This window comes from Muscardinus avellanarius (assembly GCF_963383645.1).
Source record: "Muscardinus avellanarius genome assembly, chromosome: 2".
Taxonomy (NCBI): domain Eukaryota; kingdom Metazoa; phylum Chordata; class Mammalia; order Rodentia; family Gliridae; genus Muscardinus; species Muscardinus avellanarius.
Window position 1 is genome coordinate 141,546,545 of NC_137787.1, and position 13,099 is coordinate 141,559,643.

At 41.0% G+C, this 13,099-nt stretch overlaps 1 protein-coding gene across 1 annotated transcript in view; it reads left to right on the forward strand.

The window, feature by feature from the left end:
* The window catches only part of CAB39L (calcium binding protein 39 like), a gene marked incomplete at its 3' end in the record, with an annotated part of 86,800 nt that overhangs the window by 15,865 nt on the left and 57,836 nt on the right, over window positions 1–13,099 (forward strand). The window contains exon 3 of the mRNA XM_080689090.1: window positions 4,227–4,345. Within this exon, the coding sequence (XP_080545216.1) occupies window positions 4,227–4,345 (119 nt within the window). The remainder of the gene's footprint in view (window positions 1–4,226; window positions 4,346–13,099) is intronic.

A 13,099-nucleotide genomic window follows, 5' to 3' on the forward strand; every position in this document is an offset into this window, starting at 1 on the left:
GGCGAGGGCCAGGTCACTGAGGGCGCTAGATTTCTTTTCTAAGCAAAAGGAGAGGATGAAGAGCTTAGGAGAACGGTGAGGCCGGATTGGCATTTCTTGCCAGCTCACTCTGCAGCGTGAGTATGCGCCCAAGTGGAGAGAAACTGGAAGGAGTGTATTCACAGCTGAGTTGACGATGGAGACCAGAACCAGGACTGCAATGCTGAGAATGCAGTGTCATTCTTGTCCTTATTTTCTATATATAAAACTCAGCACCAGGCGTGGTGGCACATACCTATAATCCCAGGACTTGGGAGGCTGAGGCAGGAGGCTCACAGGTTCCAGGACAGCCTCAGCAAGTAGTGAGACTCTCAGCAACCTAGTGAGACTGTTTCAAAACAAAGTATAAAAGAAGGCCTGGGTGTTACCAATGAGCTCAGTCCTGTGGGGGCAAGTCCACTCGCGACCGGGAGCCTCAGAAAGATGGGGCAAAAGGCAGGTGGAGTTCTGCAGAAAGCTATCTGCAGCGATTCCTTTCCCTCTATGAATTCCCTAAGTTTTTGGGTACGACGCTTGGGAAAGAAATCTGAGGTGGACAAAGGCTTCTTGAGCCAATGACAATTTATTACAGGAACCCAGAGAAATTTTATACCCTTCACCAGTGAGATTAATAATAGGAGAGGAAAAAAAAAAAAGAAAGGGAAGGGGGGCAATCACAGCAAAACAATAGTGGATTACATATAAACAAAGTAAATGACTAGTCCAGCATTTAGGAGATAAGCTCCGGATCTTTCTTCCGCTATTGCAGCAGGGCAGGTCCAAAGGTAAATTCCAAAGGCAATACAGGCACGCCCAAGGCCCAGGGCTTGGAGAATACGCCTTCTCATGGAATCTTCTTTTGCTTTCTTTTTTGAAGTTTCCATCTATATCCATATGACAAGCATGGGGAGATGTGGTGGTCCAGGGAGATGCGATGGGAGCCTCTCAGATCTCATCCGCTTTGCCTTCTGAAGTCTGAAAGCTTACAAAAACTCACAACACAGCTTGGCAAATAAGACACCACAAATAACACTGTGAAGTTCTTGGATTTAGTTGTCAGATGTATTTCCTTGACTGCTGAACACTCTTTTTTAGACAAAAGCCTATTAAAGGCCTATTGGTCTCTAATAATCCATTTCCTTATCACAAACCCTCTGCAACCTGCTTCTAACTTTCTAATTCCTTCCTTTCCCAGTTGGGACTTTCTTATGATAAGCTCTTCTTCACGCAAAAATGCTTTTCTTACTCTTATGGTATTTCCTTTCCTTCATACATATATATTTAGAACGTCTGTCCTTTATTTAGTCATATTTATTTCTAACCCTGCGGTCAGCCTCTCTGTCTTCAGGAATATTTACACTGGACGTAAAAGTCACCAATCTTTTTTCTTGAGTCTATTGTATTTGGGCAACTAAGTTGTTTATCAACTAAATTGCTTTAAGGTCACACACAAGGTTTTTATCTCTTCTGTCTCTAGGCAGGATCTTAAGGGTAAACAGAGTTACCTTGAACTGAGTTAATGGCTTAACCTAGTGATTGCTGCATCTGGAATGTTTATTACAGCATCTGAGTTCTGGCCAGTTTTTTCATTACTTTTGAGCAAAGCCAAGGACGTTTTAGACAAATTATTAGAGATTTTATTTCCACGGACTCAATTTCTGATCTCACATCATCAGAGCAATTCGTGTAGAGTTAAAAGAATACCAAGAGAATAATAGTTATGAAGGATATCTAAAAGTGGGGGATAATTTTTTGCCAGAGACGATACCTCTTTCTCGGGGCGTTCTTGCCAGATTACCTATGTGGAGTGGGGTCTCAACACATAGATGCCGAGGCAGCAGGATGTCTTGGCACCTGGGGATGTAGCTTGGAGGTAGAATATTCCAGGGTTCCATTCCTAGTACTACACACAAAATGAATGAATGAATGAATGAATGAATGAATGACTCAGGACTAGTTCAGAGCTTCTTTCGGAGAGGTCAGCTAGCCTTGAGCTGCAGTGTGTGTGAGAGTGGAAGTCGTGTCCATGGTGACTCTAAGAAGCCCTTCCCAGGGCTGGCTGCAGTTCCTTTGGCTCAGGCAAGTAGGACTGAATGGACCCTTCTATTTCTCTAAGCTAAGTAAATTTCCTTATGATCACCTGAGTCAAATATATACACCTAATGGAAAGCTCAAATTTAAAACTTGCATCTCATTGTTAAAAAATAAGTCACCAAGGTAGAGGAGGAATAGATAAAGGAAAGGGAGAAAATTACCAGAAAGTAAGAAAGAGGAATATTTATTTATTTATTTATTTATTTATTTATTTATTTATTTATTTTGGTGGTACTCGGGTTCCTGGAAACTCTCCTACCTCTGGGCTACACTCCCAGACCTATCTTTTTTTTAATATATTTTTTATTTGGAAACAGGGTCTCCTAAGCCAGCACCGCTGGCTTCGAACCTGCGCGATCCTCCTGTCTCCACCTCCCAAGAGCGGGGATTACAAGCGTGCGCTACCACGCCCGGCTGAAAGAGGAATTTGATGCTAACTTACATTTTACTAAAATCTTAATTTTATTTATCTTCTTATTTATTTATGTATGGTATTGGGGACTGAATAAACCTAGGTGTGTTCTACCTCCAAGCTATACCCCAGATGTTTTTTGTTGTTGTTGTTGTTTGTTTGTTTTTGGTGGTACTGGGGTTCCTGGAAACCCTTCTACTTCTGGGCTACACTCCCAGACCCATTTTATATTTTTTTAATTTGGAAACAGGGTCTCTTAAGCCAGCAAGGCTGGCTTTGAACCTGCGCGATCCTCATGTCTCCGCCTCACACGCACGGGGATTACAAGCGTGTGCTGGCCCCCAGATGTTTTTATTTTTACTTACTTACTTACTTACTTACTTACTTACTTACTTACTTTATTTATTTAGTGGTACTGAGGATGGAACCCAGGGGCATTCTACCTCCAAGCTATACCCCTAGCCCTATATTTTTATTCTTCATTTAGGTCTTCATTTAGGTCTCACTAAGTAGCTGAGGCTGTCTGCAAACCATGATCCTCCTGTCTCAGCCTCCCAAATGCTGGGATTACAAGCATGCGCCACCACGCCCGACTTATTTATTTATTTTTAATTTATTTGCAGAACTGGGGATTGAACCTAGGGGTACTTTACCTCTGGACTAAGCTATATCCCCAGCCCTATTTTTTATTTTTGAAACAGGGTCTCACTAGGTTGTAGGGGAGGCCTCTCTATGTAGCTGAGGCTGGCCATGAACCTGTAATTCTTCTCTCTCATCCTCTCAAGTACTAGGATTATAAGCATGTGCCACTCCGCCAGGCTTTCCTTTTTATTTATGAAGGTTTAGAAATGTTAATGTTAACTCTTTGAATAAAGCTAAAAGGTAAAAAATGTACAAAGAATGCTGTTATACATCCTTACTTTTCTGTCCTCTGTGCCATTGTGTTTACTACTGTGAGAAGTGGACTTCTGATTTCCTACCATGCAAATCCCAGGCTGGGTGTGGTGGCCCACACCTGTAATTCGTATACATGGCAGACTGGGACAGGAAAATTACAGGAAAACGGCAGCAGTTGAAGTAGACCCTGAGCACAGGCTCAAGAACAGTCTGAGCACCCTGCTTCAAGGAAAAGAAAAGAAGAGAGAAGAGAAGAGGAAAAGAAAAGAAAAATATGGGGCTGGGGGTGTAGCTCTCGGAGGTAGAATGCCTCTAGGTTCAATTCCAAGTATCTCTCCCCCCCCAAAAAAAAAAAAAAATTCTGAGGGAAAAAGCTGCTTTCATTTTGTGGGCTTTGTGTTTGAAAGCATAGTTTTGTTTTGTTTGCTTGTTGTGGCCTTGTAGATGAAATCCAGGGGCATTCTACCTCTGAGCTACACTCCCCAGCCCTATTTTTTATTCCTTATTTTGAAATAGGGTCTCACTAAGTTGCATTAGGCCTCACTAAGTAGCTGAGGCTGGCTGAGAACTTGCGACAGGAGCTTGGGATCCTACTGGCTCAGCCAGGTACTGGACCATCACGCCCAGCTAGAGAGCATAGTTTGTTAAAGATATATGATAAGAGTAATGTTTCTGCATGTTATAAAAGATGATACTGTGTGTGTGTGTGTGTGTGTGTGTGTGTGTGTGTGTGTGTGTGTTTCACTTACCATACAATTCATCCATTTCAAGCATACAATTTAATAGTGGTTTGTTTCTTTAACAGGGAAAAAAAGATGTGACCCAGATATTTAACAACATCCTGAGAAGACAGATAGGCACTCGGAGCCCCACGGTGGAGTACATTAGTGCCCATCCTCATATCCTCTTTATGCTTCTCAAAGGGTAGGTACCTGGCTTCCTTCAAAGTATTGAGTTTTAAATAATTGTTAAAAGTACATGGAAGAGCCGGGCGTGATGGCGCATGCTTGTAATCCCCGCGCTTGGGAGGCGGAGACAGGTTCGAAGTTAGCTTTGCTGGCTTAAGATACCCTGTTTCCAAATAAAAATATAAAATAAGTCTGGAAGTATAGCCAGGAGGTAGAAGGCCCCTGGGTTCCATCCCTAGTGCTACCAAAAAAAACAAAGGAAGGAAGGAAAGAAGGAAGGAAGGAAGGAAAGAAGGAAGGAAAGAAAGAAAAGTACATGGGCAGCCGGGTGTGGTGGTGCATGCTTTTAATCCCAGTACTTGGGAAGCTGAGACAGGAGAATCACAGATCACAGGTTCGAGGACAGCTTCAGCAACATGGCAAAACTCTTAGCAACCTAGTGAGATCCTGTTTCAAAATGAAAAAAAAAAAAAAAAGTGTAGCTTGGAGTTTTTTTTTTTTTTTTTTTTTTTTTTGGTGGTACTGGGGTTCCTGGAAGCCCTTCTACCTCTGGGCTACACTCCCAGACCTATTTTTTATATTTTTATTTAGAAACAGGGTCTCCTAAACCAGCGCGCGCGGCTGGCTTCGAACCTGCGCGATCCTCCTGTCTCCGCCTCCCAAGCTCGGGGATTACAAGCGTGCGCCACCACGCCCGGCGTAGCTTGGAGGTTTATTGCCTCTGGGTTCAATCCCCAGTGACACGTACACACACACACAGTCTGGTAGCTTATGGGTAGACCCCTTGTGTAGTTTTATTAGGCCCTGGTTTGGTCCTCAGTACCCAAAATAAAACAAAAGAAAACCAGCCAAACAATAAACCACAGCATTAGCCTCACTGGAGATATGGGGCCCCCTCGGGATTGCAGGATGGGCTCTTGACATGCTTGAGGTTGGCCCCCGAGTCTCTGTGTCTCAGAGTACCTCAGCCGCAGCAAATCCTTTCTCCGCATCTTTAGGTTCCCATGTACTTACCACCTCTCTTTCCTGCACTGTCTGCAATCGTTCTCTCTTTCTATTACTGTGCTGTCCCGGCTGCCCTGTTCCTTGTGTCTGCCCACCTTTTCCTGCTTGCGTCCTCCACTCACACACACATTCCAGTCCTGAGAACGCAAGTGAAAGGTGTAAGAATTCAGTAGCTGGCATCCGCTAAGGTGACATGCTTCTACCTGAGGATAGAATAAATATTCTTGTATATACGTGGGGCCATAGGAGAGCTGAAATAACTCATAATAGAGCTCCAGATTTTTTTAATGTCTCTTTACTTACAAATGCTTCTTGGGCATTTGGGGGCTGCTCTAAATCCTAAGGACTAGACCTCTGGCCGAAGCAGAGCCTGGCAGCAGCAGACATCTTCTTCTCCCCAGGTCCTATCTTTCTGTTCCATCATCTCCAACCAGCATGGATCTTTTTATTTTATAGTATTCTGTTTTGGGTTCTGCTGTTCCACACAAGTCCATCTCACTTGTGTTCCATTCTCCCTTGCACTTTTATACACACTCAGCTGTATTAAAATAAAGCATAAAGCTGGGTTCAGTGGTGCATGCCTGTAATCCCAGTACTTGGGAGGCTGAGACAGGTGGATCACAGGTTTGAGGCTACACTTAGCAACTTAGCAAGATCCTGTTTCAAAAATAAAAACTAAAATAGGGCTGGAGGTTTAGCTGAGAGGGATAATGCCCCTGGGCTTACTCCCTAGTACCACAAAAATAAATAAAAATAAAATAAAAATAAATATATTTAAAAATTAAATATATTAGCCAGGCATGGTGACGCACACTTGTAATCCCAGCATTTGAAAGACTGAGACAGGAGGATCTCAGTTCGTGGCCAGCCTCAGCTACTTAGTGAGGCCCCTTGCAACTCAGTGAGGCTCTGTTTCAAAGTAAAGAATAAAAACTAGGGAGCCGGGCATGGTGGCTCACGCTTGTAATCCCAGCATTTAGGAGGCTGAGACCTGGAGGATTGTCGTTCGCAGACAGCCTCAGCTACTTAGTGAGGTCCTCTGCAACTCAATGAGACCCGGTTTCAAAATAAAGAATAAAAAAACAGGGCAGGGCATGTAGCTCAGAGGTCAAATGCCCCTGGGTTCCATCCCAAGACCTGGAAGAAAAAAAAAAAAAAGGGCCGGGGGTATAGCTCAGAAGTAGAATGCCCCTGGGTTCCATCCCCAGTACTGCAAAAACAAACAAACAAACAAACAAACAAATCAGATATATCAACAAATAGCAGCACTTTGCCTCTTCTCCATCTTCCTGTCGCACTGCCACAGTTCTAGACTGGAGATTCTATTTAAAGGCTTGGTGGAATCCAAATCCATTTTTATTTTGGCAGTCATGCTTTGTAGGTAGTCCTGTGTAGTTCATAGAATTACGTCATATCAGAAGATGTACATTAGTAATGTGAAGAGTGAGAAATGGGCTTACATGGTGACAGTCTAATTCACTACCAAGTTCCCCACCAACCTTACCTCCAATTGTTTTACCATCCATTGATGAACACTGCCTGATTCAGTCATTTTCATTAGGGCTTACAAAAAGGTGATTTTCAAAATCAGTCGTTCCTCCTGCATTATTGGCTGACTTATTGTCAAGTAGTTTAATAGAGAACAACCTTCTTTCATCACTACAACTATTAGGTTACTCTAAAATAGAATTTATGCCAGAGAGGCAGAATAAATGCTTAATTCCTTTCTTTTAATTATTAGTTTAGTGAGTAAGTTGTCCTAAGAACTTCAACCAGTGTTCACTTTTATATTCTCATATTTGCGTGCTCTCTCTCTCTCTCTCTCTCTCTCTCTCTCTCTCTCTCTCTCTCTCACACACACACACACACACACAAACAATCCTCTGGTATCTTATTAATTAATGGATTTAATCTTCTTCATATGGCTCATTTAGTTGCACACATTTTTCTTTTTGATGCTCAGTTGGTCATCTGTGGCCCCTAGGTGATGTCTTTTGATATCACCCTAATAGTTTGTGAAAGCTTTGCTTTCTTATGCAACAAGATATACCAGGCTCAACCTGGACATTTCCTGACAAAGACCTGGAATTTCTACCAAGGACTCTGTCATTTTAGGTGAAGAATTATTCTTAGAAAATACAATCTCAATCAGAGTGCTCATCGATATTGAATTATTATTGTCCCTAAGGCCTTTCAGTGGACACATTAAATCATTATTTTTAAAGAACAGCACATGCTTCTAGATTAGAAGCAAACCTTCTTGACTTTACATTGGCCAAGTGTTTGGTGAATGGCATTTCATAAGTTTTCCAAGTACTGGCCGGCATTGTTTGCTCCCAACAATAATGACAAAAGTCATTTTCCCCTTGCACAATATCATCTTTGTTGAGACATTCTTGCACAAGATCTTTCTTCTAGCCATTTTCTGTGTAATGATCACTGTAGCTCACTGCTAGCTGAGACAATGGCTCTAACACTGGCTTCCATTTAGATTGAAGGGGATCTTCCAATATGCTCTCATTATTTGAATGAGCATGTTATACATAGCAGCATGCCTTCTCCTTACTGACACAGTTAATTACAGTCCAGACTATATTATCCAAGTTATAGATGAGGAAGGAAGAGATGATTCAGTTCTATAAAACAGTGACTCATTACTCATCAGAGAAACTTTCATTGGCGACCCACCACGGGTTAGTCATGGTGGGAAACACGGAGTGATTAGTCATGGTCTCTGCCATCTGGAAGCTTATCCAGAATCAAAACAGATTAGGTGAGATACACACTGATTTTTGATCACACATAGGATATTAATGGTAGTGGGAATTGAAACTTAAAATAGTCTTAACTTGAGCCTGGCATAGTGCCACACGCTTGTAATCCCAGCATTCGGGAGGCTGAGACCAGAGGATCACGGTTTGCGGACAACCTCAGCTACTTAGTGAGGCCCTCCGCAACTCAGTGAGACCCGGTTTCAAAATAAAGAATAAAAAATAGGGCAAGGGGTGTAGCTCGGAGGTTGAATGCCCCTGGATTCCATCCCTAGACCCACACACACACAAAAAAAATAGTCTTAACTTATGGAGCACACCTTTCTTTTTTTTTTTTTTTGTGGTACTAGAGATGGATCCCAGGGGCATTCTACCTCTGACCTATACCCCAGCTCTATTTTTTTTTAATTATTTATTTTGAAACAGGGTCTCACTAAGTTGCAGAGGACCTCACTAAGTAGCTGAGTCTGACCACAAACCTGCAATCCTCCTGTCTCAGTCTCTCAAGTACTGGGATTACAAGCTTGTGTCACTATCCCAGTTTTAGAGCACACTTATTCATATAATTAGCAATAACCTATCAAAAATTAGTATCCTAAGCCAGGCCAGGTGGTACACACTTGTAATCCCAGTGCTTGGAAGGCTGAGACAAGAAGATCACAGGTTCTTGGCCAGCCTTAGCCACTTGGTAAGGCCCTCAGCAACTTATCAGGACCCTATTTCAAAAAATAAAATAAAATAGGGCTGGAGGTATATAGTTCAGAATGTCCCTGGGCTCAATTCCTAATACCACACACATATACAAAATAATATAATTACTATCCTAGAGGGAGTCAGTTTGAAATGATATATGTGAATTATATAGGTCCTTTAAAAGATACTGAAGAAAGTCAGGAACGTCTCTTTACATCTCATGTATTTCTAACTTTAAGAAGTTGTCATCTCAGAGAATGATATTTCCACCTTTGGGATCAAACTACTGGGATGAATTGATGTGTTCTGCCCCAGAGGGGCACTTAAAAATGTTCTTTTGGTTCTCAAGAATGAATTGTCAGCGCATCACAGATGGTTCCAATAAACTTCTCTAAATGAAAGGAAAAAGGGAACTAATTATATTCAAAACTTGGAGTGGAAACTTTTTATAGATGATCTCAGTTGGAAATTGAATTCAGAAATGAGAGATGTTGGCCAGAGATCATACGACTTTTGTATAAGCCAGACTCTCATTAGAGTCCTCTAGTATTAGGAAATTCAGAGTTTGAAGTTCATTAAATATGCTGATTTTGTGTAAAAAACATTATGCTAAGAACTCTTTGGAGATTGGTGTAGGGATGGGGGAAAATAATAAAGAAGACATAAACACTAAGTGGGGAGAGAGGACCAACTGGATAAGTAAAAAATATCCTCAGCAACTTGGTGGCTTGAGAGGAGATGAAGGAAACAAGAGTTATAACAATTTACTGAGAGGTAACATAATACAGAATGAGAAAATATAGACAGGCTATCAAGTGAAAGTGAAGGAGAGACCAAAAAGGTGGTGAACTCAGCCTTGGAGATGAGAGTCTTAGCGGTGGAGGCACAAAGGGTATCCATTTGAGGGATCGCCCTCCTCTGGGGAAATGGGGAGTATGGGCTTAGGGTTAGAGCCAAATTATGAAAGGCCACAAGTATCTTACAGGAAGTCTGGATTTTAATTGTCCGTTTCTTACATTCTTTCTCTAAGTGGACAGCCTTTATTTATTTGTTTATTTATTTATTGTGATACTTGGGGGTTGAACCCAGGGGCTTTCTACCTTCAGGCTACACCCCCAGCCTTATTTATTTATTTATTTATTTATTTATTTATTTATTTATTTTTGCGGATCTGGGGGTGGAACCCAGGGGCATTCAACCATTCAACCTCTGAGCTACACCTCCTGCCCCCCCCTTTTTTTTTTTTGGTGGTACTGGGGTTCCTGGAAGCCCTTCTACCTCCAGCCTACACTCCCAGACCTATTTTTTTTTTTTTTTTTTGAAACAGGGTCTCTTAACCCAGCACGGCTGGCTTCGAACCTGCGCGATCCTCCTGTCTCCGCTTCCCAAGCGCAGGGATTACAAGCATGCGCCATCACGCCCGGCTTTTTTAAAATTCTTTATTTTGAAACCGGGTCTCACTAAGTTGCAGAGGGCCTCACTAAGTGGCTGAGGCTGTCTGCGAACCGTGATCCCCCGGTCTCAGCCTCCCGAATGCTGGGATTACAAGCGTGCACCACCACGCCTGGCTCCTTTTTATTTTTTTATTGAAAGTAAATGGTATACATTTAAACTGTACTTGGTGCCCTCCCCCCCCCCATTTTTTCTTCCCCCCTCCCAACAATGAATACCCAGGGTAACCATGCTATATTTATACTTTTACACCTATTTGGAAGTAGCCCCTCATTAATCAAGTTCAGCCTTCCTCCTCTCCTATCTTTCCATTCAAACTTTGCTGATATTTCCCTTCCATTATCTGGAGTCCCACTGGTATCCTCTGTGTTTCCTAGCTTGGGCATATTAGAGGAAACATATGTACCTTCTCCTTCTGTGCTTGGCTGATCTCACTTAACATAATGCTCTCCAGGACTTTCCATCTTCTTACAAATCACCTGATTTTGTTCTTCTTTATAGCTGAATAGAATGCCATCGTGTATATTTCCCATAATTTTGCAAACCATTCATCTGTTGATAGGGACCTAGGTTGTTTCCATATTTTGGCTATTACGAATTGTGCTACTATGAACATGGGTATGCATATGTTGCTGTGGTTCTCTGATTTCAACCCCTTTGGAAAAATACTCAGGAGTGGTAAAGCTGGATCATATGGTGGATCTATTCCCAGTTTTCTAAGGAATCTCCACATAGATCCCCATAGTGGCTGAACTAGTTTGCATTCCCACCAACAATGTAAAAGAGTTCCTCTTTCCCTACATCCTCACCAGCATTTTTTGTTATTTGATTTCTTTATGCTTGTCAATCTGACTGGGGTTAGATGGAATCTCAGTGTAGTTTTGATTTGCATCTCCCTGGCTAATGACGAACATCTTTTTGTTAATCAATTGGCCATTTTTATCTCTTCTTTTGTAAAGTGTCTATTCAATTCAATTGCCCATTTCTTGATTGGGTTGTTTGTTTTGCTAGTGTAGAGTCTTTTGAGCTCTTTGTAAATCCTGTATATTAGGCCCCTATCAGAGTGGTGACTGGTAAAGATCTCACATTCTGTAGGCTTCCTCTTTAGGTTCCTGATGGTTTCCTTTGATGAGAAGAAACTTTTAATTTGATGCCATCCCACTTGTTAATTCTTGCTTTAATTTCCTGAGCTTTGGAGGTTTTGTTGAGAAAGTTACTGCCTGTGCCTCTATGTTGTAGTGTTGAGCTCTATGCCCTCCTCTAATAACTTCACTGTTTCTGGTCTAATTTCTAAGTCTTTAATCCATCTTGAGTTGATTCCTATGCATGGTGAGAGGTAAGGATTTAGTTCCATCTTTCTACAAATTGATAGCCAGTTTTCCCAGCACCATCTGTTGAAAAGGCTGTCTTTTCTCCAGCGTATGAGTTTGGCCCCTTTGTCAAAGATTAATTGACTATAGGTGTGTGGGTTTGTTACTGTACCTTCTATTCTAATCCACTGGTCAGTATACCTGTTATTGTGCCAGTACCATGCTGTTTTTACTATTGCTCTATAGTATAATTTGAAGTCTGAGATTGTGATGCCTCCTGCGTAATTCTTATTGCTGAGAATTGCTTTGGCTATTCTGGGTCTTTTCATTCTCCATATAAAGTTCATGATTGATTTTTCTAGGTCTGTGAAGAATGTTGTTGGTATTTTAATGGAAATTGCATTGAATCTATAAATCATTTTAGGCAGAATGGCCATTTTGATGATATTTATTCTTCCTGTCCATGAGCACGGAAGGTCTTTCCATCTTCCAAGGTCTTCTTCAATTTCTTTCTTTAATGTTTTATAGTTTTTGTTGTAGAGGTCTTTTGCATCTTTGGTTAGATTTATTCCTAGGTATTTTATTGGTTTTGAGGTTATAGTGAATGGAATTGTTTTCTTTATTTCTTTCATTGTGGATTCATTGTTGGTATAAAGAAAAGCCACTGATTTCTTTAGGTTGATTTTGTAACCTGCAAATTTGCTGAATTCGTTAATCAGCTCCAGAAGTCTTTTGGTTGAATTCTTAGGGTCTTCTAGATAAAGGATCATGTCATCTGCAAATAAGGATAATTTTAATTCCTCTCTTCCTATTTTAATTCCTTTGATGTCCTTCTCTTGTCTTATTGCTGCGGCAAGAGTCTCAAGGACTATATTGAAAAGGAACGGTGATAGTGGGCATCCTTGTCATGTTCCTGATTTTAGGAGAAATTCGTGGAGGTTTTCCCCATTCAATATAATGTTGGCTTTGAGTTTGTTGTATATTGCCTTAATGATGTTGAAGTACGTTCCTTCTATCCCAATTTTCTGCAGTGTTTTTTAACATGAATGGGTGTTGGATTTTGTTGAATGTTTTTTCAGCATCTATTGCTATGCTGATGTGGTTTTTATTCTTGATTCTATTTATGTGGTGAATGACATGTATTTATTTGTGTATGTTGAACCAGCCTTGTTTTTCTTTTTTCTTTTCTTTTTTTTTTCTTTGTGTGTGAGTGTTTTCTTGTCTATTGGAGTATAAATTTTTTAAATAGTTTCTGATAATACTTTGAATTTCTCCACTATCTGTGGTGATGGCTCCTTTATCATTTCTGATTTTAATAATTTGAGTTGATTCTCTTTTTCTTTTGGTTAGGTTGGCCAGGGGTTTATCAATCCTATTAATCTTTTCAAAGAACCAGCTTTTTGTTTTGTTGATTCTTTGAATTGTTTTTTTGTTCTCTATTTCGTTTATTTCAACTCAAAGTTTAATAATTTCCTGTCTTCTTCTGGCTTTGGGATTAAACTGTTGTTGTCTTTCTAGGTCCTTGAGTTGTGTCAGTAG